Source organism: Neolamprologus brichardi, chromosome 15, assembly GCF_056152115.1.
Source record: "Neolamprologus brichardi isolate AB-2024 chromosome 15, ASM5615211v1, whole genome shotgun sequence".
Lineage (NCBI taxonomy): Eukaryota > Metazoa > Chordata > Actinopteri > Cichliformes > Cichlidae > Neolamprologus > Neolamprologus brichardi.
Genome location: NC_142118.1, coordinates 3,980,607 through 4,007,752, shown reverse-complemented (window position 1 = coordinate 4,007,752; position 27,146 = coordinate 3,980,607). Strand labels below are relative to the sequence as shown.

General features: G+C 40.6%; 1 protein-coding gene across 5 annotated transcripts in view; it reads left to right on the top strand.

The window, feature by feature from the left end:
- klhl29 (kelch-like family member 29) overlaps positions 1 to 27,146 on the top strand; it is a 280,861-nt gene that overhangs the window by 121,558 nt on the left and 132,157 nt on the right. Inside the window, exon 1 of one of the 5 annotated variants that reach the window (XM_087852072.1) lies at positions 23,782 to 23,840. The exons of the other annotated variants lie outside the window; for them this stretch is intronic. Coding sequence (XP_087708198.1) covers positions 23,817 to 23,840 — 24 coding nt within the window. The 5' untranslated portion in view covers positions 23,782 to 23,816. Of the gene's footprint in view, positions 1 to 23,781; positions 23,841 to 27,146 lie in introns of those variants that run through there. 5 annotated transcript variants of the gene reach the window in all.

The following is a 27,146-nucleotide window of genomic DNA, read 5'->3' as shown; positions in this document are numbered from 1 at the left end:
CAGAGTCCTGACCTCAACCTGACAAAACACCTTTTGGATGAATTGGAGTGGAGACCGCAAGCCAGGCCTTCGCATCCATCATCTGCGTTTGACCTCACAAATGTACTTCTGGTGAAAAAGTCCCAGAAACACAGTCTTGTGGAAAGCTTTCCTAGAAGAGTTGAAGCCTTTATCGCTGCAAAGGGTGGGCAGATATATGAGCAACATGGATATTACTCAATTTCATATCCACGTGAAGGCAGATGAGCAAATAATTTTGGCAATATAGTGTAGTTATGCCTTTAGTTGTACTAAAACGCTCCAACCACTTCAAAGCATTCATTATTCAGATGTGTCCTCATGAAATCAGCAGCAGCAGAGGATTTCTTAACAGGCCCCACTAATGACAGCATCATCTTTACCTCTCATACACTCGTACAACTTTTTGTTTTGATTTAGCAACACTTCTAACTTGTGTTTTAACAGTTATTAGGGAATGGGTGTCTTTGGTGGAGTACGTCATGTTGTGAATCCCTAAAGTAGCATTAGCAGAATGCTAGCATTTAATGGGTTGTGCAAGAAAAAGTGGTGAGACGTCAGATAGCAGTGTTTCATCTCGGTTGTGGCACATCCTCTGTACTGTTTTCGTGAGAACTAGGGCGTTTTTTGTGTCTAGAAGCATGTGTAAATAGTCATTTTAGCCTTTTATGTAACACAGAATTGTTCACCGAGTGTTATCTCATGAGCACCCCCCTCTGCGCCCTCGGCTGAATCGCAGCCAATTTCTGTACAGTGGAATTAATAGGAGGTATAAAGACTCCCCTACATTGCTGACATTACGCATAGCTGTCTGAATTACCCACATTTCACTATAACACAAGATGAATACTGTGAAATTGCTTTAGTTTAACCTCATCAGCGGGACAAAAAAATGCTTGCTTCTTTGTCTGATGCCTCCTATCTTATTGCCTGCATCACTTCAACTACGGGCTCTTCTTTAGAGAACAGCTTTTCGATAACTTGTAAAAAGAAAAAGACTCGCTTCTGTCACTTGTTTGTACCGCAGACGTCTTTTATCTGTTTTTCTGTTTTTTTTTCTCTTTTTTTGTATTATATGGTTGTGACAGAGGCAGCTTTATAAAGTGAGTGGAATCACATGAAGTGTTTTTTCTCCCCGTGTGGGTGGGACCTAATTGTGCTCTGTCTCTGTGCTTATGCAAGTTTTAAATGAGCACTTTCATCTCCCACTTAAACAAGTTTAGTATGTAAAAAGGAATTTATAGAAAAATGAGTTGTAATTGATATTGTCCGCATTCGGTTGTTTACGGCACATTTTAGATAATAGTTTTTACAAAGCAGCAGTCAGATGTCTGGAGCCGCTAAAGCCCCTCTCTTCAGTTCAAGACTGCCATTCATTCATCTATGTAATTGAGCACATCATCGAATGAGTGGATCAGCACTCTAGCCCTTCATACCCGCACTTAGTACCCAAATTTCCTTTCAAGTGTTAAATGAACCCCCCGCTGATCCTCGCTGATTGTATGTCATTTGGATTTTGTCTGGTGGCAATAAAACCTCATCTGCCAGTATCGTTCTCCTTCCTCAATGGCCACTCCTTTCTCTTTGTCTGTCCTGTTCCACAATTGCGGAATAAAGAGAGGTGGCATTTAAAAAGGTCCACATGTGGAGGGGTTGACATTCAAAGTACTGCCACCTTAAGGTTAACTCCATGCGAAAGGTGATGGTGAATGCAGGCTTTTAAAGCATCAGTCATGTCGTGGAATATCAGATATCAGCGAGGAGGCAGACGGAGTAGTGTTTAAGATGCACAGGTAAACAATACAACCTCTCTTTGGCATGTCTGGCACTTCAGATCCATCTCACCTGTGGTATTAAGGCCTGATGTGCTCTTAGCATCAGTTACATGCTGCAGAAGACGATGAGGGATTTTTGTCTCCGTGTTTTGCTGCCAAGGCTATATTTGTGTAAATGCATACGGCTTCAAAAGTAGTTGTGGACAATTGCCCTCAGATGCAGCCCGAGGCTGAAACTTGACTCCTGGTAGAAACATTTACGTTTTTCATTCCTATTTGAAAAGGCTAGACTAAAAGTGTACTTTCTATGGCTGCAAATAGACAGTGACAGGCTTTGCTTTGAAAATTCCTTGCTTGACTTATTGCAGTTTTCAGCTGGGTGCACAAAGGAGACAATAAGCGTACGGCTTAAGAGAGGTCCTGAAAATACTTTGAAAAAAAAAAAAATCACTAGCCAATTGGCCGTGCTTTTCTCACTCACTGAGCTGATATCTGGAAAGGATCTTAGGCGTTTTGTTTAGCTTTAATGTTTCTATTGAAGAACACAAAGTGCATGGAACAGGAGAAGGAATTTTGCTATTGACGCCGAGCGGCTCTGGGGATGGGAGCATCTGTCGCGCAGCCCAGCACTTTGATTCAGACTGACACATCTCCACGTTCCCTAAAGTTTTCTGTAATGCAACCGCAAAGCTGACATTTTTGGTTTACGTCTCAGCAAATGCTGTGTTAAAGCTCGGTAGAGATCCGTTTCAGCTGATGCATCATAATGAGGTGTTATGTTCTGATTCTGAACTCTTCATCACGCTGCATTGTCTAAAGTTCAAGTTTGTCTGATACTGTAAAGTTGTTATTGACCTTTTCTTTAGCTTTGTATTTAGATATCATTAGCAAATGCTATTTTAGCTATGTTACAGATACAACACTATAAAAAAGTATTTGCCATTCCTGATTTTTTTTCCTGGTAATGAGTATTTCACTGCGCTGTAGAGGAAATTTGGCAAACTCTTTTTAGTAGAATTGTTTAAATTCAGACATTTTGGAGGGTTTTCTAGCAGGAATGGTGTAAAAAATTTAAATCTGGTTTAAGTCTTGACTTTGACTAGGCCAATGCAAAGCCTTTGACTTCCTGGTGTTTTTCAAGATATGGTCTTGCTGCGCAACCCAAGTGCACTTGAGCTTTAGGGATAATTCAGGGCAGAATTCATAGTTTCAGCAGTTACGACCAGTCAGTCAACATCCCAAGAAATTTGCAGTGCCACTACCAGCTTTGTCTGTTGGTATGATGTTCTTTGTATGAAATCCGCTGTTAATTTTACATCAAATGTAAAAGGACATACTTCAAGCCAGAAGAGCCATTGCGCTATGTTGGAAGAGTATGGATGCTCCCTCCATGGGACTCTGGAAGAAGGAAATTGTCTCTCTAGGCCTGGAAAGACTAACATATATTGCCAAGGGCAAACAATGGGACTTTGTGAATATGTGGAAGCCATATATGGATATTTTAGGGAGTGGAGGTGAAGGACATTTATGAAAAAGAAGGAGAAGAAGAAGGGAAGGAAGGGAAAATCTTGTCTATCCTAACCCATTGTATTTTTGTATTACTGTGAGAACTATGCTCATTTCTACATTTGAATGTGATGTAGGCAGGTTTGATGTATGGATGGATGTGTGAATGTGAGGGTGTTCAACATTTGTTTGTATTGTACTATAAAAAATTTCAATAAAAATATATGGGGAAAAAAAATGTAAAAGGACTCAAAATTCCCCAAAAGTGGAACTTTTATCTCATCAGTCCACTGAATATTTTCCCAAAAGTCTTGTGGATTAAGATGCTTTTGGCAAGTGTGAGAAATCCTTTGGTGATATTTTTGGTCAGCAGTGGTTTTCACCTTCGACTCTCTCAAGGTAAAAGTTGTTCTGGGTTCTTTCCTGACCTCCTGGATGAGTTGTCGATTTTCTCTTGGAGTAATTTTAGTAGGCCGGGCACTCCTGGGAAGGTTCACCGCTGTTCCTAGTTTTTGTGGATAATGGCTCTCATCATTGTTCACGGCTTAGAAATGACTTTGAAACCCTTTTCAGAGCGATAGATATCAGTGATTTTGTTCCTCAGATTGTTTCTTGAAATCTTGTTGCCTGTTCTACTTTGACAGTTGCTTTGTTCATTTTTGTCTAATAAATTGTTGTTTGATGAAAATTATTTGATGATCTGAAAAAGATGTGAAAAATATACAAAAACAAAGCTATAAATAATAATAATCATTGGTGCGACATATTAAACAAATACATTTGTAGTTGACAGAAACTTGGGTGATGTGATTAGTAGTAGTATTAGTAAAAGTAGCTGGTGATAGCTAAGTCAAACTTTGTTTTTCTGGTGCAGGAATGTAAAGTACAGGTTGATCTGCTCTAGCTGGGCTCTGATAGATAAACATTTCCTGCCCCTAACAACCCTCGTTTTTATTTGTCCCTGTACTGTGCTAAAAGTGAATGACTGCATCCAAGTAAAATCTCTGCTGGATCCATTAGAAATGTGGCGCATACTTTAGCTCGCGCTTTGATTAGGATGTCCAGTTGATCTGGGCTAATCTCTTTAACGAATGAGTCTTGGGTCCCTGCATTCATCATGGTCAATAACAACAAATGGCTCTACTGTACTGCTGATAGTTTCTGCTTGGGGCGATAAAATAATTGCCCTTTTTATGTCAGATTGGAGGATGCTGATTTGCCAAATGTACAGGGCTATAAGCTTATCTTCAGTCAGCAATTGGCAATATTACTTCTCTGCCTGGGCAATGTTTCTTTGAGAATGCAGAAGCATTTTTTAGGGACACCACTGCAGCATAGCATTTTTATGGATCTTATTCAGTATGTTTAACATCTTACACACACATTTAACACATTATTTACATTTAATCTGGAGACTTCTGCCGGCTAGCAGGCCCTGCTTCCTGTATTCTATTTTTACCATCCAGCGCATATAACAAACTTTTTTCTCTCTCACCTTTTTTTTTAATATAACAAGGTCCTCATTATGACAGAAGCTTTTCCTCGACTCCAGACAACTTTTTATCTCTCTCTCCTTATTCTTGCGTTTCTATCAGTCCATTATTCGACTGCGAGTCCCCAGCATTGTGGCCTACTTGCTGTGGGCCTTCCCTGTGCACCAGACTCAGGGGATCTGAAGCCGGCCATTTTAATAATACACACATAAATAATAGATATATTTTAAATGCAAATTCTAATAGGGACTTTGGGGGCGACTCAATCATGCAGCATTTGCGGTTTTGACCTTAACTCGGGCTAACAAATTACTGGGAGCTCAGTGTTTCTCATTAGGTGCTCCACGCATCATCACACCGCCAAGTTGCCTTTGGCTATAACCACAACCCCTGTATACACATGTTCAATGTTTTCCTTTCATTTTTTGTGTTTAGTAGTTTTTACCTATGCGCTTTTTTTAAAGGTAAAAAGTAACATCAAATACCTCACAGTTGATGTTGCTGATAAGAATATAATAAATACAGAGGTAAAATTATATTTAAATGCCATTGTTTTTGTTCTCTTTTGAAAGAAAACATCCATAACTCATGCAGAAATCGTAATACATGCATGTAGTAAGTACAAGTAAGAAGTTGTCTGGTGAAATAAAGTATATTTAATGTATAAGTAAATGTCCCATATTTGAAATTCTAATTCAAGCAGAGTATTGTTGCAAAATGCCTAAATAGCTAAAATCTAAGTGCTTTGCATGAAGATGGCTTCTTCTGATTATGGCTGTCTGGGGTTATTGCCATGCCGCTGAATCAATTGTGATGCCTCTTGAATAGCACTGCTCTTATTTCCTTTTCACCACATAAATTTAGAGAAGATATTAATAAGAACACACATTTTGTGTGCTTAAGGAAAAGGTTCTCCTAAAATCCCATCCATATATTCGTACTCTTTGCCTGCCTTTTATGTTAAATATTCGAGCTCATCTCAACATGAGCTCAGTGAGCCGATATTGTGGAAGGGTCACCAGTGGACCAGTGTCTGAGCTAACAAACAAACCATTTTGCATGTCTGGGCTCACACAGATGAAATAATAAAGAAAAAAAATCAAACCAAGGACCTTCTTGGCTGTGAGGCGGCTCTGGTAAACACTAAGCCACCATACTCCTATTCATGATGATAACAACAGTGGAACTGCCGTGTAATTGGAAAGAATAAATCTGGGCCGTGTATAATAGCGGGAATGGTTATTACAAATTGCACACATTCTAATGTGTTTCCACAAAAGAAAGAAACATTCCACCCATCCACGAAATACATGCAGGTATGCAGCAAAAATGTTAGAATTACTATAGCTATTGTGCAGAGAGGTTATGCTACGAATAAGGTCATGTTTTGTTGAATGGGTTTAAGATTACGCCAGGCAGGAAGCTCTTTACAGCTTCAGCATCAATTTTTTTCCTCTCCCAGTCCTATTTCACAACAATTGCTCCAATGTGCACCGTGACCAGCCCTTACATTTATTCCCGCTAATATCAACAGCTGGCCGTCACATTTACCTACAACCTCAAATCCCTCTGTATTTTCATAATCTCGCCGTGCACGAGACGCACGAACACGCGGATCGTCGTCTGTGAAACAACAAAGGCCACACAGTTTGTATTCCTTTGTAATTCGGCTCTAATAACAGCCCTGCAAACTTTATTGCAACCCTAATCAGATTAGATACTTCTGGGAAATAACAGTTGATAATGTTTGAAGAGGAGGATAATATCCCTATTCAAATTAGTCTGCAAATTAGAATGGAATAAATTGTCTGTTCAACATAATATTTTACCGAGTCTGGAGACAAAGCAATCCAAAAAGTAATTGAAAGCAATTAGATTATGATTACTAAATTTGATTAATCTGGTGGATTACACTACTGGTTGTCAATTTCAGGTTGGTATTCTGTTACAAATTGCTAATATATAACATTATATTTATATATCCATTTCTCAAGTGAATTTTTATTAGGACTGTGCTTTATAGCACCGATGACAGAGTAGCGGATTTTCTATGGAAATAGCATCACTACAGTATTAAATTCCATACTCGGGACTAAAAGCCTCTCTTAATATTGCCATTCATTAATCTTAGCTCTTTAGCATAAATCCTGTTCCTAAACTTGCTTTGTACTGACATCAGCTATAAAGCTTTATTTAGGCAAACTTAAAGTAAAGTAAAATTCACCTTTAATCAATCACTGTAACCTGTAATTACTTTATGAAACGCAGTTCTGCCACAACTTTCTTTACAGGTGTGTAAGCGACACTGTGGGTCCTCACTCAACACCCGAACGTCAGTATGAGAATACACGGGACACTTGTTGTGTTGTCTGTGGCTTGCCACTGATCTGTCAGCGTTGCGTCGTCGTATTAAGCGCCGGTGGGCTCGGCGGTTTTGTTCGTCGCCGTTCTCTTGCAGCCATGCCAGAAGGCACCGTTTGTCACGGCCTGTCATTTCACAGGGAGCGAGCGAGTGCGCGTGCCGTGATTTGACATAAATGAAAAAGTAAGGTATGATTGTTGCATCGCTGCCCACTCCCCGGCTTCCATCACGACATCCCTCGTTCATTTCGATCCATTCCCGGTGCCGTTACTGTGAGCCGGAGCCTAAATGTCAGCCCAGTCTGAGTCATATTTCCATCTTTGAAGGAAGCAGGAAGGAAAAAAAAAACGCCGTCTTTATCCGACCGCGCAGACGTCCTTCTACGTTTTGGTTGTTTTTGTTGTTGTTGGCGATTCTACAGCTGTCATCTCAATTAGGAAGCTGATTTCGAGGGACTGTTTGCGCGCTCGCACCACATCTACTGTCTTCCTGATGACGCGCAGTATGTCAGAACGGTGCATGGAGAGAAGGCTCTCAAGGTCAGATTGAAATTGGAACCATTTCATCATGAATCATTATGAGAAGTGCTGTGCATCTGTTGGAGCAATAAATATTGTCAAACATGAGCCAAGCACAGTATATACTATAAATGATACACTTGCAGCATGTTATTTTAGGGCCACAGTTTATTGCAGGCTCGTTTTTGCTGAGCTATTGCACATCTATGAAAAACCAATGTATTGATTTCTTTGTCTTTTGTTTTTTTACTGTTAATGAAGCACGAATATTTCACTGCACTAAATTAATTTATGGATGTTGTTCAAATGAAAGCCCCCTCCAGCCCTTGGCAGGTGTTTTTTATTCAACAGCTTTTAGCCATTGGCCGGTAAATGACTTTGCTATGATAGTGCCAGCGACTTGAGTCAATTTGTTTTTCATAATGGCTCGTCTGTTGTTGGTGCACAAAAGCATCTTGAAACTATAGCGTGTGATATTTAAGTTTGGGGCTAAGATTCAATTAGAAACTGACGTTAATATCTCTGCTTGAAAGAGCAGTGCATGTTTGACACAATCCAGGACCTTTATTCTTAGCTTATTTGGGCAGAATTTTCATTTTTTAGTTAGGAAATCATCAGGAGAGTGATCAGAGAATATGGTCTAAATTTTGGAAAGGGTTCAAAGAGCTCGGTAATGTATATTTGCTTCCAGCCATAAAAAAAGCCTTTGCGATATTTCCTTTCGAATTGTCTTTCGAAGAACCGTCACATTGAATCACAAAGTCCAGAACAATTCAACTGAAAATCAGCCGAATTATTATCTCGGGCTTTGTGAACTCACAATGAAGATTATTGAAAATGAGGGTGATTGTCTTGTTACTGTGAATTTTGTAAGCCAACTTGGAAATGAAACATTTTATGCAGAGTGTTGTGGGTTCGTGTGTTTGTGCATGTGTGTGGTTTCTCTCTGGAGAATAAAAGCAGAGAGATGAACGTGTGGGTGTGTCTGTCTCCGTCGCAGAATGATTACCTTGACAAGGTTAAAAATGAATAAGTGCAGTTGAATAAACCGTCTGCGATTCATTTAATGACAGCTGCTGATTTGAGCCGTGATGCCTACACAATATGAGACAGACACGAATAAAAAAAAGCAGAACATCCGAGATCAGCAGTGTTGCTAGCACTTTCTAATTTTTTTTCCCCCTTACAAGATTGCAGGATTATTATACCTGCTTGTTTCATAAAACTTTATTGTACAAGTAAATCATCATTCTCAATAGGCACACACAACAAAAGAGAAACGCACAAAAGAAAATAGAAATACTGCAGACTGAATCTTGAATGTCTTGAACCATATCAGATTTCTCATGCGGCAGATTTTCCCTGATAAATGGCGCAGAACCCCCACAAATCTTTTTGCCAACCATCTTCGAGGGCAGCTATTGAAACTGTTGCACGAAATAAGACTCGACTCTGGATTTCTTGGGCTTCACTTGTACAGTAAGAGTATTTTAGAGCATAATAGTGCCCCTTTTAATTATATTAAGTCACAGAAATACCTTCTTACTTTGCAAATTAATAGTTTAACCTTGTGTGGTCTCCCCAAACAGAATAGTTTGTTTAGGCCTCGCAGTTACAAAGTGCATTGTTTTGCATAAAGTTAAACCACCAGCTAATTTAATTTTTTGTTGTTATTATCCTGTCGTTAGGGGGTTAAATCTCTTTTTTAAGACAGACCTCTCCAAAATAAAAGTCCCACGGTTTCTGTAATATACAGCAATTAGCCGCCTGCCTGTACCACCAGATCTGACCTGTCTGGGCACAAAAGGGTCAAAGTGTCTGACAGCAGGAAGTTCACACTGGATCTGTGGGGTTCTTTATGTTGCAGGTTGGGAGTCTCTGTGGATTTGGCTTGTTCGGGCAGATGCTCAGTTGTGCTGGGATCTGTAGAGTCTGGAGGCCGGGTCAACACCTTATCCTCTCTGGCTTGTTCATTTCTAAGCAGTCTTTGGCAAGCGTGGCAGGGAGGCGTTTCCCTACTTTGTGATGTGAGGCTCATTATTGTTTGGGTGTGTGTTGTGTGTCAGAGTAAACCCAAGGTTTCCCAGCAAAACACTGGCAAGCAAATTCCAAATCAGTGTGGTTTTATTGTTGACTGTTCAGTGGTTAATTAAACAAAAACATTGAAACCATATTGAATGTGTTGAGTCATTCATGCCGTGTCATATAATTGTAATTCGGTGTCTGCTGGCTCCTCACGATGCACCTGAATGTTAGCTATTCCAATCATCACAGGTAACCAAGCTGGAAGGCCAGGGACCTCATTTAAGGCCTGTTTACCATATGCTTGATTTTCAGTGGAGTTGCACCTGCAGGAGAAAAATGACTAAAACCCAGCTGTCAAACAGGATAATTTAAAATCGTCCAGTTTATAAGTATCTGATTGCTCACCTGCTATAACTCATCAGCTTCACTAGCTTGTTGCTAAAGCTAAAGGCACATATGGCACATAAAAACTATCAACAGATTCAGGGTAATAATGCTCCTTGTTCAGTATGTGTGAACTTTTTAACGCTTTCACCATGTTTTCAACATTTAAGAAATTATCAATCATACTATTAAATAAAAGTGATGCTTAATATTAAAAATCTTCCAAACAAAGTGGAAATTTTAATATTTACTAAACAGTTTGTGTCTTTATCTTCAGGTTCCTGCACATTTGGGTTTATTTTTGATTTTTTTTATGCTTCGGCATAAAAGTTTTGCTTATTGGCTTGAACTAGACAGAAAATTTTAATTTATAGTAAACTATTATGAACCATCAGAGCTGTAAGCTGCACTATTAAAGCCTCTAATACAGAATATCTTACACAGAAACATTTGTGTGCATACAGAGGCAAATTTAAATGTTGTGACTCTTAATTCCAAATAAAATCTTTTTCCCTTTCCCCAGCTTTCTTTTTAAACCATTAGCTGATATTTTGAAACAGCTGGTTGCACTTAGTTACCTCTGTAGGCATTTCTGAGAATACTGAAAATATGTTACATAATTACTACCATAGATTTAACTCTGTATCTGTAATTTAACCTTTTAGATTATACAAACGCCTCCCCTGTGATGCTGAACTGAACAATGTTCCTTCTTTTTGTCTCCTTATTTTCTAAGGTGCCCCTCAAAGATCTGGGTTGAGCTATCATTACCAAGTATAAAGGGTTTTTTTTCTCTTCCTGCTGTAGGCACCTACTTGAAATTTATTGTGGTCAAAGAAAAGGGAAACATAAATATTTATCAGGAGGAAACACGAGAAATAGAAGAAATGTAATAGTTGTTCTAATTCAAATCTTTTAAATTTGAATCGAGCGTTGTAAGGATGTGACCAGAAATCTCTTGGTGTGTGACCTGCATATTTTCCTGGTAAATGAGACATGTTAAATGATGTGCCAGAGGGAAAATGGGTCTTTTCAAGCAGCACACACTGTTCCGATCATCACAGATAACCAAGCGGGAAGGCCAGGGACCTAATTTAAGGCTATTTACCATACGCCAGATTTTCAATGGAGCTGCAGACATGGGCAAAATATGAAGAAAACCTGCAAGAGGAAAAAGGACGAAAACCGAGCTCACAAATAGGATCATTTAAAACCGTCCAGAGTTCATAAAGACGCGAGTAATTAATAATTCATCAATCTCATCTTGAGATCTTTTACCGTGAATGATATTTGAGCTTCTTCTCAGCCTTACCCGTGCACTCTAAAATGAGTGAATACAGGAAAAGAGGACTCGATTTTATCAAAAACAAAGAGATGGAATGCGATTAATTTCCGAGCACATCTCCTGGTTGTATCACCCTCGACTGATTCATCAGAGTTGAGCAACAAAAGGAACACAGTTTTTAATCAGAGCCATAATTCTTGATTAGCACTTAAGCAGGATTTGTCTCTAAAGGGGTGATTGCTGTCACTTCTGAACATTTTAGGCAACTCGCAGAAGTATAACAGTGAATACTCAACTGTTTCTCTTGGTCTTGGTCTCTTTACCATCTAGTTCACCAATCAGTCATGCATCCACCACACATAGTATATCATTCATGCTGAGACACAGTTGGTATAGACATTATGACTCTTCTGTAGGAGCAACGGCTGAAAATAGTGCGTTGTTACATGTGTGATCTCATATTGCCATGTTGGTAACTGGACTGTCACTGCAACTGGCCAATCAAGTTGTTGCATTGTCAAGGACATTCGAATTAACATAACTCCAACTTAAAAGCAGGCTGCACAATGAATCTAATTTTCATTTCCATGGCAGAATTGGCTTCCTACAATTTAATGAACATGATTGAGTGATTTTGAACATGTGTGCTTGGCAGCAGAGAGCAAAGCAAAAGCAAATCAAGTACTTCTTAAATCGGTGCCTTACCATGTGCGTTTGAATTTTCTGGAGAAATTTGGTTGAGTAACAATACATTAAAAGGCAGATATATGAGAAAAAGCAAACGTCTGGCACATCAGAAGGCGAAGACCTGAAATATAGAATTTGATCTTCATCCATTATTTAGAAATACTTTGGATTTAGGGCACGGTATATTAATCAAGAAGAGTGTTGTAGAGTTGTTTATGCATTGCAAAGCAGCACAACTAACTTATTCAATTGGCTAAAAAGCATAAACTGCAGTTTGATGAATGTATGAAGGCCGAGTAAAACGATGCAATGGCTGGTAACGTGGATCATCCAACATCAGCTCAGACATCCACGTGAGCTTTGTCCATCCAGCTCACAAAGACGCGCTGAAATCACGAACGCCAGCGCATTCTGTTTGGCCAAAGATATCTTTCCATTAAACGCGATGAGTACCGAAGGCTTCATGAAAACAGTCAAAACGCCGATATGTTATCCCCCGGTGCAGTTATTTCTCCGAACTGACAAAACCTGCACTGTATGCAAAATGTTGCAGGGAAGATAGAAAGTTATCTCACAGCTATTCAGTACCTTGCTACTTTGAGTTTCCTTCACATCCATCATGCAGGTACAGCAAATGGATTGAAAGACTTTATACTTTGCTTCTAGGAAATGCACTTAAATCAAGTGAATAAACAGCTCATTTGTCTGCACAGATGTTTTAAGTAGCGAGATTGCAGCACATGTAAAAGTGAAAGCAGCGCCCTGTTGGTTACATTTTGTGTTCGTTTTTTTGTTACTATTTTTTAAACTTGGGTAACATTTTTTTCTTCCAAGAGATGCACTCAACTTAGGTGAAAAGGAAGGCCAGTTTGTTTATGCAAAGACATGTACATTATCAGGAGTGATAATTACACAACATTAATGTGAAAGCAGTGCAATAAAAACATTTCCTCAACAAATTCAGTGAATAATAATGGCAAATAATCGTGATCTCAAAACAGATTAACATTATCAAAAATTATTTTGGCTGTAAACATCCAGGCCTAATAGAACTTTGCTTGCATATTGCTCTTTATTTTGAAACTAAGTAGAAGAAGAAGCATTCTGAGAGTGCAAACATCTGCCAAGGCCACTTTCTCTCTAGGCCGTATTTACCTATCAACCAAAACCAGCCACGGCAGGTGGATTCCCTCCCAGAACCTGGTTCTGCCAAAAGGTTTCTTCCTCTTGAAAGGAAGTTTTTCTTTTCCACGGTTGCCAAGTGCTTGCTCAAATGAGGTTGTGAATTGGCACTGTTATAAACTAAATTAACTTTTAGGGGAATACTATTGTATTTTGTATATATTCATTTAGTTGTCTTTGGTCATTTTAAGAACAGAATAGCTTAATTGTTATTGTAACTAGTATATTAAAATTACAAAATTAAAATTGCTAATCCCATCTTTGTGCACTCATTAAAAAAGCATTAGTCTAAAAATGGCAGTAAATAATAATAATAATAATAATTAAAAAAGATAAACCCATGCACACACGCACACACGCACAATAGGCATAGAAAGGTTGTATTGCACTCATGCCTACTTCCACAAACAGACTTATGTTACTGCTTTGATGAGTGTAGTAATTGCTGCTGGGTAACAGCTGTTTAAATCAATTTGCCCTGGTTATACACCACCTGCCTGACAGCAACAGCTCAAACAGTGGATGACCCGAGTCTGTAATGTCTTTTTATATATATTTGAGCTTAAACTTAAATGTAGTAATGACGTTTGTAGTAAAAACAAGCACTTGTGTGGCATACATTTCACTGTTTAGTAAAAGCAGTTTAAATTTTGTGAGTTTTGTTTTCCAGAAATAAAAGACACTTATTCAGGACCACAGTAACACGTATTGAAATGTGTTACTTATTTAACAGTTGTAACCTGTCACTGCAATGTAAAAAAAAATCTAAATAAATAAAATAAATCAGCTGAACTTAATAAGTATCCTATGCCAGCATGTTTTTGTCAGTGTGAAAACCTCTACCTCTCACTCTAATAGCATTATCATGATGTTGAGCTTCAGATCAGTGTGTTTTGACCTTGTAGGAGAGGTCAAAGGTCAAATGTGGCACGTTATTTAAAATCTTTATATGGTACTTACTCTATGTGGAGTATAATGCTTTTTGTCAATTTTCAACCAATAAATCATTAAGTTGACCTTGAAGACTTCAGTGGATGTAAGCCAGATTCTAATGATTTATTAACTGACCCCACTCGACATCCCACTCCAGGCATTCAGATACCTACATCATGAGCTACATTGTTGCAAAATTAGACAGAAAAGACCATAATTAGCTTAATGTTTCCTGCAAAGGTTATTGTACATTCTTAACTATTCCCACACTCAGTCCTCTGCCTGTACCAGGTAGATTTTTAAGGCCATATTTTATTTTATTTTTACTGCACTTTAATGAGTTGTTTTGTAGCTAAACCCACTAACATCTGCAGAGGAATATTAATCTGTTTGGTTAAAGTTTTCAGTCAGAAGTGACCGTTTGTTTCTTTTTGTTCTTCCTCTGATCAACATCAGATCAGGCCAATTATGTTACAAACTATTACAAATCCTCACTGAAAGACAAATATGTGATAATGCTAGAGTGTGGTTAAATTGCTTATTTGTCACGGTTTGTGCATTATCATCGTGAGGATTACAATAATACCATGTCCTATTGTAGATTAGGTCACACATTAAGATAACTTGCATTTTGCAGGCAGCTGAAAACGATCTAATTAAAGCATCCTAATGGTTTCATCACGTTCAGCATGCAACGCTACCAGCATGCTGAAGCTGCTGTTGCAGTTAGTGCTGCTCTGAAAATGTGTTTGTGATAGAGGACATTGTGAACTGGGACTGGTGACTTTTGACTGCCAAACTGTTTCACCCAAGCTATTCCCTTCAGCAAGAGTTATTACATCTTTCACTGTGAAGACATTGTGTACCAGTGAGAAATGGCAGACTCTTACTTTTGTTTCTACATTCAAATCTATGGCCTCATTTCATCGGCTTAACAACCTCATTTAAATGGGCCTAATGACTCCTACTAATGTCCGGGCATGGCCGAGAGATTGCAAATGTTCTCACGAGCGATGTCCTCTGCATGCACGTTGTATATCTCCATTATGAGGTCTTGTCTTTATGAAAAGCACAACCCATTTTTTGGTCTGCTCCAAATGTTTTATTTTGATATAATACGGCGGCCTCTGCGGTATAAGGTTTACGATGTGATTTCTGGGGCAGGATTGTGAATTTTTCTGAGGATTGTAAAGATGCAAATTTTAGTCAAATTTTAGTAAAATTTATATCTCCGTGTGGGTGTGTGGGTGTGTGTGTGTGTGTGTGTGTGTGTGAAAGTAATTATTAAATCATGTTGAACAACCAATTATTCTCACATACAAATAAATGAGCAGCCTAAAGATACATTAACAAATACATCATGAACGACACTAAATACAAAATAAAGCATTCTGACACAACTATAAATTAAAATAAGTTGTTGATCTGCAAGAATTTGGTTAAAGGATGTTAATCAACAGCAACACGAGAATTTCAAACTCGATAATCGGCAACATTTTCAATACATCAGACAGGGAAAAATGACAAAAAATTAGCAGAGAATCTTTTCTTTAAAAAGATGAGAACAATAGAAACAATATCATCACAACTTTTAATATTTTTTCAGTTGTCTCACAACTTCTAAGGTAATGAAAAAATAAAATATATTTTAGGTAGTCTGAGGTAGTGCTGTGTACTCCCAGTGTAGAGTTATTAGGGTAGGCTTAGGGCTAAGAACATGTGCTGGCTCCTACATGAACTTTCTTTTATTATTTGCCGTTGCTGATATTTGCTACCTTTTAATAGCATAAGCGATGGCTAATATGGCTGTTAGAAAATTGCTAATAGTTAAACAGCTCATTTTAAACATGTGCTCTAAAAAGATTTACATGAGACTTTTGTCTTACTTACATTTTGTTGAAACAGAAGCTTTGCTGACCTCTCGAAATTCCTCAGTGGTGCTGTGTGAACTTGTTTGTAAGCTGGAGGAGGTGAAGACAGTACTAGTGCCAATAATAATTAATAATAGTTTGTTGGGTAGTATTTTTATTTTTATTTTTTTTAGTATGGATTAGTATGGTCGATTAGCATAGCTCAGGAGGTAGAGCAGGTCAGGTACTAATCGTGATGTTGGTGGTTCGATCCCTTCGATTAAGCTGCTCCAGTCTGCAGAGTGTCCTTGGCAAAGATCCTGAACCTTGAGTTGCTCCTGATGCATTCATCAGTGTGAATGTGTTTGAACGTTAGACAGAAATCACTTATGTATGTAGAAAAAGATTCTTGTGTGCATAAAATGCTCAAGTAGAGTAGAAAAGCAGTATATAACAACCAGTCCGTTTATAGAATACACCACTTTGTTGAATAGGATATCTCTTGTAACATGTCGACATCTTTTTTCTTACCACCATGGGAAAGGACAAAGAGCTCTCAAGAACAAGGACATCAGGGACAAGATTTCTAACCTTCATAAGACTAGGATCGGCTACCATACCATTGGCAAATAGCTTGGTGAGAAAAATGACAACTATTGACAGAAACCCCCTTAAAGCCTGGGCCTCGTACAATACCGTGAAGCTTTGTATATCTAAGTAACAGCCCAGAAACATTAAGGATTTGATGAAGCTCTGTAAAGACAAGTGATCTGTTTCTAACCTTAACCAAATCTTCTGTTCCAAAAGAATTCAATACTTAAATACCTCCAATCCATAATGCACATTATTTTCAGATACACGAGCATGTTCTGTTTTCTTGGTGAATTACCTTTCGATATTAAAATAAACCTACTGTGAATATCTTTTTCATACAGCCATTCATGACAGCAAGTGTTCCAAGACAAGCCTAATATTAATTTTATCCGTTTATCCTGCTTCATTTGGTGTATTCCTTCCCCGCAGTAGAGTCTTTGACAGCAGAACTGAGTGCTGGAAAGGTCACTGAAATGCTAATGCAAAAATATAATTTTAAGTTGGCTCTTTAAAATTCACAGAAGATTCATTGCAGGGAAATGTTAAATCTACACACACGCACACACACGCATAAAGCACTTTTGCTGTCTTTGTGTCACCCCTGTGTCAGCTCGGGATGACTCCACCGCGTCGCACTCGATATACAGTGCGATAGTTTTTTATTAAACATCATAGTGTGAAGCAGGAGCCCGGTTACCCTGTTATGGATCCATTTAAATAAAGAACTATGCTTAGTGTCAACACGGATCAATATGTGGACTGGCATCGTGATGTGGTCTTAACCACCAAAGCAGGGCCCATTATGTGAAGCGCTCTTGTCAAAGACACTTAGAAAAGAACGTACAGTCAAATATGAGGCAGGAAATCAATGCGCTCTGATAGGGACTGAAACCTGACAGCTCAATAAGCTGGAGGGAAGATGTTCCCTCTTATTCCTCCTCATCCTTTCCTTGCAGCCATAACCGTGTCCCACTCCTGCAAGGGACTTAGCAGCTCAATTCTGCAGACTATTTCAGATTACAAGCTGCCGTCAACAAGTGCACGGTGAGCATTTGTGCAGGACCATGTGAGGGGGGAAACCGTACACAGCGCGGACGCTATCACTGACAACAGAGGTGCTATTAAAGTCCAGAGACGACATCGAGTCATTCGGCTGCAGTGAAAAAGGACAGGTGCACACTCCTGGCCAACAAGAAGGAGCTTCTAGATAAAGTCCATCGAAGCCCTTACTTAAAAAACTGCTTCAAATGCGTTCTTACTGCAGAGGTTAACAGTTCCTAGAACATTGCTGCCTCCATGCATTGCCGCATAATCGCAGACTAACATAAGTGTGGTACGCAATGGACGTTTGTCGTGGATCGGTAGGCAAAGCAACACTCTCCAAGTATGAAGGCCCACTTCTGTGGAGCATGCTAGTTATATATTTGGCTGCAGGACCTTTTTTTCTAACATGACTCATCCGTGTTGGTGATTAATCATCTAACTCATGAATATTAATGTTATCTGTCTGTGTTCACAAAGCAGAAACACTTTTAATCTCTTGCACTATCACACAACAAATGAGTAAACTGAAAGAACAAAGTAAAAATGATTTTATAAATGCCAACGGGAGTAAATATTGGTTTTAAAAGACCCCCCTACTTTTTTTGAAGTACAGCCTTCTCAGATGTGATAAGTGTATACCTGTTAGAGTGATCCAAAGCAGGTACGCCTGTTTCACTGGCACTCTGACTAAAGTGAATACTAAACCTTGAGTCTCTCAGTTTTAAGGTAAAAAAAAGGACAAATGCTAGCTAACGAGAGGAATTTCTCCCTGACGCGTTCGCCTTTGGATTCCTTACAATGATGCTGTTGGTCGCATTTTAACTGCAATATGAGTTTACTGAATAGAGGTGGACACTTTGAAAGCAGAAAACAAAGGAAGCGGAGAATATGTCTGCGCTGCAGCATTGACAGGCACACTGCATCGATTTTACCTCTTGAAATATACACTCACAGACTGCACAGACCTTCGCTAGCATTTATTAATAAAAACAAAAGTTGTGGCATAAATAGATTTCTCATCCTCGCAGTGTTCAGAATAAATGATTGTGAGGAATCTTTTTTGTATACCATTCAATGTCTAGTTTTCTCTTTAAAGTATTTATCTGCATTCTAACGAGGAGATGAGGTGATTTAGAACAAATACTTTTTTAAAAAGTGCTGTTAAGAATCAAAACAAGCTTGTAGACATCGGCCGATTTGCAAAAACATCCTAATTTCACTTGTCAATTGTAACTTTCAACACAGTAACACCGGAGATGGACCTTGAAATTACTTCTGCCATCTGTATAGAACGGCATTAGCATTTGAAAAACCAACAACATTAGACCAAATCAAGAGAAGCTCATTCACAGGCAGTTGAAAGGCGGCTCCAAACAGAAAAGTCTTTTGCTTAAATAAAAAAGAAAAAGAAAAGAAAAAGAGAAAAAAAATCCTCCCATAATTCAAGCGAAGGTCTGTTTATCCACCTGCCGCTGTGTAGTTCATGGCTATTTCTCAGTTTCTTTAGGAGACTTGGGTTTCTAATGATCCCAGCATGTCTCTCCAGTTTATATCTTACCCCAAGCAGCGCTGTTTGGACTCCCCCCTGTGATTGCAGAAGCACAGAGCTGCACTGACCACTTCATCTTGTGGGATAAAACCAGTCTTTTAGTCTCCTCTCAGTCCCTGGGGGAGCAGGGCAGGAGTTCCAAGACCCAAACCTCAAAGGCTGCAACGCCACCACAGGTTACACATATGGCTGCGAGAGCACTGCTTCTCGACTGATAAAAGTCCCAGGCTGAAGACCATATCCCTCTCACAAGTCACGCTGCTTACATAAAAATCTGCATTTAGAATACGAACACGTTGTTTTGCTTTGTTTTCATGTGATGCTCAAATTTGGACACGCCGTTCCATCTGGAAAAGCTCTTAAGTGAAAACACTGTTATCTACCTCAGTGAAGAGTTTTATTTCCACCGTACCTCGCTTTATACTGCCTCCCCCCCCGAAACCTCAATGAAAGGTGATAGGCACTCTTCAGCCAACTGGCATATTCATTTCAGTGTCCAGAGTTCATCTGAGTGGTGCTGATAAACTTGGCCATTGTGAGCCCATAATGCCGCAGCGCTGCGGCGATAATTACGCACATTCACAGCAAATAGTGGCCACTGGCAGCGCCTGAATTTTCAGTTTAATTACCAACACTTGTAGTCTGATTAGAGATTTTGCCTTCTGGGTGCCGAGGTGATGTAACACTGTAAAATGCTTCAGCATGTGCATTTCTAGCAAACTAAATCCGGTGGATTTGGACGGGTGGTTAAACAAAATGCAGCTCTGCTTATTTTAATGCCGTCTGATTTGAAATCAGCTATTGGGGAGGATAAATTTGGGCAATTTGTCAGGCCGACAAGAGTGCCGGCCAAAACCCTCTTCTGTACTTATCCTTTCTATTGACCAAATGCATTTTTATTTGCCAAATCTTTCATGTCAAGCAAAAGCCAATAGAAGACATTTATATAGACTGCATGCACGCTAATAGGGGATGTATATCAAATGCTTTATACCTGCAAGAGTCCCTCTCTTGACTCTAGATGCTATTAGTTTATTTTTCCCATCTCATTAGCGGATTCCTATAAACACCAAGCCAAAGAATTCCCATAAAGATGAAGATAAAGAAGATTTTCTGGGCAGCATTGAGCTGTTGTTAGCAGACACGTTAGCTAGAGAACTCTGCTCTCCTTCGATTAAACCCTCCTCCATGCTGTGTGAAGTGAGTGTCTCACAGGAGTAACATATTCTGCCTTCCCATCACATCCCTTTGACAGTTACCATTATAGAGAAATAAGTGTTAAGTGGAGTGTGGGGTTATGGTCAGGCTGAAAGAATACATCAGAGGTCAAGACAGAAGTTTATAGCTTCAACGCTAATTTATCGAACGCTGCCGCTAACTCGTCCTTGATTTTTTTTTTTTTGTAGAAAAGAAAAAAGAAGTTTGATTCAAAAATTCTTTAGCCGCTGTTAATACAACTTGATAACACAGAGGGAGGAACGAGTTTTCATGCATAACGGAATAAATGGCGTCGCTTGTTCCAGAAGCAGCCATATTCACAAAGCATCCAAAAGTCAAGGTAACGTTGATGCACCGCGCCACCGATTGTAAAGCCATAGCAATGTGTGAAGGGCAAATGTATATGGTGGTAAAGAAGTCATTTCGTTTGGTCTTGACACACTATATAAGCTCTCCCCGGGAATCTGGTATTTGGTCTGTCTGCCCAGAGCATCCCGGTATTTGGCTTGCTGATTGCATGCATTGTAAAAAATGCATTTAACAGCTCCCCATGCTGCTCTCTTGGCAAAGCAGATATTGTTTCCCTTCATATTGCAATATCAATATAAATTCAATTTATTCTTTAGCACTAAATGGCTGTTTGCCCAGTTAACGCTCATTTATTACAGCCACACATTGTGGCTTGGGCATGTGTGCACCCGCGGCCACGCGTAGCAGTCGCTTTGCCTCGATTTCACCCACAGATAACAGCTACACACTCGTCTCTGATGCTGTCGCCGTGACAGGCCGTGGGTATTTTGTTCCCAAAACGCTCGCCACATATCAAGGCAGGGTCACGGCCTGCCGGAGTCCCGTGTCTCTAACTATCCCAGGCTGATCCGAAGGAGGGCAACATGGTTCCTGACACTCTCCTTTGGGAGGTGTTACCATGACATTAGGATGTCTCCGCGATTCACATGTCCAAGCTCTGGTCAACCTCCCTAAAAGCCTCACCACGCCGCTCGGTCCCAAAGCTAAGACGTGTTCACAGTACTGTAGCGGCCTAGCCACTTACTCGGTCTGAAAAGGAAAAGAAAACAAAGAAAGAAGAGGGGCTGAGGTAGGGTTTGGAGGGCAAACGCTGCAACCTCGAAGCACTCATGGGATATTAGGCGGGGTTTCCAGCCCTGCTTTTCCACTGAAGCTTGTCGGCCTCGCCCCTGCGATCACGCTTCTCTTTTCTGGAACGTGTGCATCAAGCCAGGAGCTGTCGGAGTGTCTTAGCTGGAATTTTAGTGGAAGCGAAGTCCGTTCCCCTTCACTTGTTTGGCCCGCGGCTTCAAATTATAGAGCCTGCATCAGTATCCCTTTCTGTGGCGCATCAGCAGCATATATATATCCACCAGGCGCTCGTGTTTTCATTGTGTTTGTCTGTTGTGCTGCTGGGGGTCAGTATTAAGTGTTGGTGCCTGGAAGGATGTGCGCTGTGTTTGTGTTTAGTTTTCAAATTTCCAGTGTATTTCTTTGCCAGTCAGCAACCGGTAACGGCAGATATTAGTCTGGTATAAAGTGATATTTCTGAAATCCAGATGGCGACTGTGGATGTGGCATTTCTGTAGACCTTTGTTAGGCTTTTGTTTTATGTCGAGAGATCACGGTGCCCTTGATTCTCACTGTCGCTCTGTGTTGTGTGTGTCCTTGTCGCTCCTTGTTTTGCTAGTTGTGTGGCTTAGGTGATGTTACTTCCTGTCATTGCCGTTTCCCCACCCATGACTTCCTTATGCCCTGCCTTGTTCCAGATAACGTCGGAATTTCTGCGTTCCCAGTCAGAATTTTAATCTGGAACCACTCCACTCCGATTTACCAGTAGTAAAGCTGTAAAACCTTTCATCTGTACTCTGTTGTCGCTAAATAAGCCATGTGCAGAGCACTGACTAGGCCAAGTATTACGCTGTATTGCTAGTAATACGTGAGTGGCTCTACCTTAAGAACCAAAACAATCCTGTTTATGCTCACTTTCCGGACTTTTTGGACTCAGGAGTGACGTCACTGCAGAAAAACCCGAAACTTCCTGACGAGAAATATTAAACTCGGTTTAATGGTGTAGTTGTCAGCTGTCAAACTGCTTGTTTTGAGATATGTAATTTCATTAATGTCATTTGCAAAACTGAAGAGATACATTTAAAAATGCAGTTGATTTGTGTGATGCTGCAACACTCTGCAGTTACATCACCCTGTGTTAGGTGTGATGTTGCATCTTGTGTCATAATCGTTTTACTGTTATCGGTGGGTAAACCGCACGACTAGCGTGCATGCATGCAAGTGTGCCACCTATGCATGAAGGCTCCTCTGAAAGCTTCCTCGTTTCCTTAAGGTGTATTTAGGGGATTTGAGGATCCTCTGTGGTGACGGAGAGGGAACGGTTTCAGGGTCACGGGAGGAAAAGGGACATGAGGCAGCATATATTAGCATAATGAAAAGAACCCCGAGTCCCGCTTCTCTCCTGTCAGTTTTTGCTTTTTTCGGTTTACCCTCCACTCGTCCGTCTCTTTGTGTTTCCAGTTAGGCCCTGAGCTTTGTTTTTTTTCTTCCTTGCACCCCCCCACCCCTTTATTTTTCTTTGAATAAACTTTGTCTTTAACCTTGGACATTATTTAGGCAACCTGCGTTTCCTCTGCCTTGTTTTTCCACATCTATAACTTTATTTATTTATTTTTTTAAAGTAAAGTAACTTTTTAATCTTTCGTGCATTCGAGTCCAAATGCAGACTTGAAACATGGCGTTCTGGAGTTTCCAAAAGGTTGTGATAGCTGGCATACCAAAGCTTCCAGACTGAAAGTAATGCAAAAATTGCATAATAATAATGTAAAAGTACTTTGGAGGTGTAGTTTTGCAGTCACAAGCATCTACAGAAGGTTATTTTTTCCAGTTTAAATTGGTTAAAACCTGTAGGTAAAATGTAACAAATGTTGTGCTTCGGTAAGGCTAAAACACTTCACATTCACAATAAGGTTTTTTAAACAAAGATTTGCTTCTCAACTTTAGAGAAAATCGCTTCCACGATGCGCTCGACAGTCTAATCGCAGCATTTGAAGACATTTCGCAGGACCGTTCGGAGTAAAAACAGCATTACCTCGATCCCTCTCCGTGTTTTCAGCGCGCAGCCATCACACTGAATACGCGCCTTCACCATCTATGCCACCAGGCTGTTCGGCACGTTGGTGCGCCGCTCGCTTTTTAAGATGGCTGCCAAAAATGGCGCAGTAGTCTCTTTGTTTACTTGTGAGATGCTCTGCTATGGTCCAGTCTAATAGATTGGACACAGCCGCCCCGTGGTTTCGCTCCAGCATTCAGCACTATTATGACGGAAGTCCAGAACAAATCCACTCCACATTTAGGTGTCAGCGCGTTGTCATGGAAAGGAGATACCTCTCTACAGTAAGTGAATAATGTCCGAAAGAAAATGAGTTGTGCGCTTTTGTCCACTTCTTCACGCTCCTGGTCAGTTCGGGACCACACTTGGTTTGGAGCTTTGAGTTGGAGGAGGAGGAAAAAGAAGAATTTTTTTCTTTCCCCCCATCCTCTATTTTAGAAAAGCTGAAAATGATCTGTCAAAGGTAATGATAAAAGGCGACGTGATGGATGGGTTTGTCTTACTCTGCCTCTCAATCTTTCAGTCCTTCCTTCGCTGACATTCTTTCTGTTTCTTGTCTCCGGGGAGAGCCATTATTTCCATCACCCGCCACATTTCAACCAAATTCACTGTATCACTCCATGCCCAGCCAAAGGGAAGAAAAAGCCATTCTGTTAGAGTAAAATTTCATTTCCTTACCAGCATACAGTGTTGTTTTCTTCTTGAGGGAGGGAGGGGGGGAGTATCTGTTCATAGTGTGGAATTACAGTGTGATATTTTTATGGGTTCATCCAATATAGCAAGGCAGTGACTTCTGTTATTGAAATTTTGATTACGATTACAGTTGTGTGCGTGCATCTCCCCAAAGACAGCAGTCTGATAGCAGGCGGGGAGGGGAAGAGTGCGATTATTTATTTATTTATTTATTTATTGCATATAAATGAAACCATAATGGTGGCTCCTGTTCAACCAGCAAAGAGCCCACGAACATTTCTTGGTGCACCATAACCCGTCCTGTAAAACAGCTACACACTGGCCACCCGATAACCACAGCGAGTGATTGACTTCGCCCGGCAGCGACCCTCCTCCTCCTCACTTGTAGCCTGTGTTTCTCCCCCTTCGCTGCAACACAGGATTTTAAAAGGTAGAACACAATCAACCTGTGTACATAGCACCGGCCTGCACGCCGCGCATCTCTATCTCATTGTGTCTGGCAATTGTGCTAATGACATTTCACAAGATTAGCTTTTCAATGCGGTATTGTTATTGACCAGCTCGGTGTGTTTGTGGGAGCCCATTGCTCCATGTAAGGCCCTCCTGAAGCACTCCTCCTCTTTTCCCTTCTTTTGCAAAAGCCGCTTTGCTCTCGCTACACCTGTTTTTTTTTGTGTGTGTTTTTTCCACCCAGACCTGTTATTAAATCTCGTAGCAGTTAGTTGATTTGATCAGTGTGTGCTGTAATGTTGTTTACCCCCAATGGGATCTGGGCGTTACAGACATACTCATCCCTCTCTCTCTGTCGCTCTCTTTTGCTCTTTCCTGCAGTTTCTCCCCAAGTCGAGCAACGAAGTAATTTCTCTCAGCTGGATCGAAGTCCTGTATCTTTAGGTTAATGAATGCCGGGCCCATATTAGAAGCACAATAGGTACAAAGTGCAGGAGCTTATGCAGCATGTCCGTGCTGGTGGTTTCGCCTGGTGTCCGACTCTGTGTTTTTATAGGATTGAACCGGTGCAATAACTCTCACAGACGAGGGCTGGCTCGAACAAAATGCCAAGGCAAACACAAAGCCATGAGCAAACGCTTTTCTGTTTATTTGGATGTGGATGTTGTGGATAACTCAAAGCAATCAAAGCCCAGAGCCCCGGATCACCACAAGGCTCCTCCTATATGTACTCATAGCAGATGGTAGCCAGTGGCAAGAGGTTCTGGTAAGCACAATAATGCTGCCTGCTATTGCAGGATGGTAGAGCGCACATAGTGACAGATGTCAGTGTTCGCCGTGTCCGAGAAAACCTACGCCGAGCAGAATATGACCGCAGCGTCCGCCGCCCAGGCGAGGAGGACGGGCGTATGTTCGGGCCCGATTCGTCTCGATTTTTATCTTCCTTCCTCTCGTCGACGCACCGATTCTGACATGTCTGCAACACTCAGAGGTTCAGGAAGGGTGGGGGGATGTTTCTCCTTTTGCTGTGTGTGCCTGAGGAGCAGATGGATAGCTGCTTCAAATTCACATTGCATGTTTTGCAGTACAGCAGTGAGCATAATATGCAGAGTTCCTGTTAAATATAGAGCAAGTTCAGTGATGCACGTTTTAATAGCAATGTTCCAAGCTGTTAATGCATTATGCGCCTCTGCAGAAGCTGACCTGTTATGTGTTAGACCTGAAATAATAGTTGATAAACTGATTATTCGGTCCAGAAAACAGAATAACTGCTTGTGAGTTTATGAGGTTTTGAATTTAAAATCTACAGATTTCCAGTTTTTGTTTTCTTTAGAGTTGCCTCAGTATCTCTAGTATGAGAAACATTGCTTTGATCAGCCCGTGTAGTTAAAAGTACTCTCGACTCAGGTCTTTTATTGACCCAAAAACACGTTCGTTTACATAAATGTGCTGTAACATTAAGAGCAACCGGATCTCCCACGAGAGCACCAGAATAACCTAATGTGTTGGCCGAGGCTCCACCCCCCGTGGAGTTGCAACCATTACCCCTCACTCGAATTGCAAAATGTGCTGAACGTCTCTCTAATTTTATTTATTTTTATTTAACCTTTATTTAACCAGGATAATGTGACTCTCACCTGCTACTGTAAGCCTGCACAGACATGTCTGGACTGCACTCTACTACACCGCCCTCTGCCATCACTCTTGGGGGAGGTCACCGTTTTATTTTCATTAATAAATCCATTAAGGGGCCGGCACTTTTAAATGCAGCGCTCTCAGGAATTAGCACGTATGTGCAGCTGCACCGGCGATCAAAACATAGAACGAAGGACGTCGAGTTACAACTCAAAGTGTGACTTTATACTTCACCGTCTTGATGTTTGAGGCTATAATAACATACGAGCCCACCCACCAAAATAGTAACAATAGCAACAAGAAAAAAAGATTCACGACTTGTTAAGATCATCGCTCGTGTTTCCGTGCAGATTTGTGTGCATAGGTGTCAGCAGGTGTTCGTTTCTAAAGCGCCACATTGCACGTCCGCATGCACGGATGTTGCATGCGGACGTACGGAAAGCGCTCCCCGGCCAGCTCGACAACAAACACAGAATGGCTTGGCACGACTCTGGAATTATTTATCTGGCTTCCCTCCTCTTCTCCAGCATGGTTTTTGTCAAGTCAGAGGAAACCATCTGCTGCCCGGTGATAATGGGTGGCCAGGGAGGAGGGGACTGGAAATAGGGAGAGCAAATAAAATTGAGAGAAAATGGCAGGCGCTGTCCCAGAACCTACAGTACCTTCCTGCCTGCCTGCAGCAAGTCTGCCATCTTAATAAACATCCCTCCTGATATCTCCTGGCTTCTGTGTGTGTGCGTGCTTGTATTTCCACCTGCTGTGTGTACATACACACCTGTGTTTCCGCTGTGTCTGCGTGTGTGTGTGTGTAT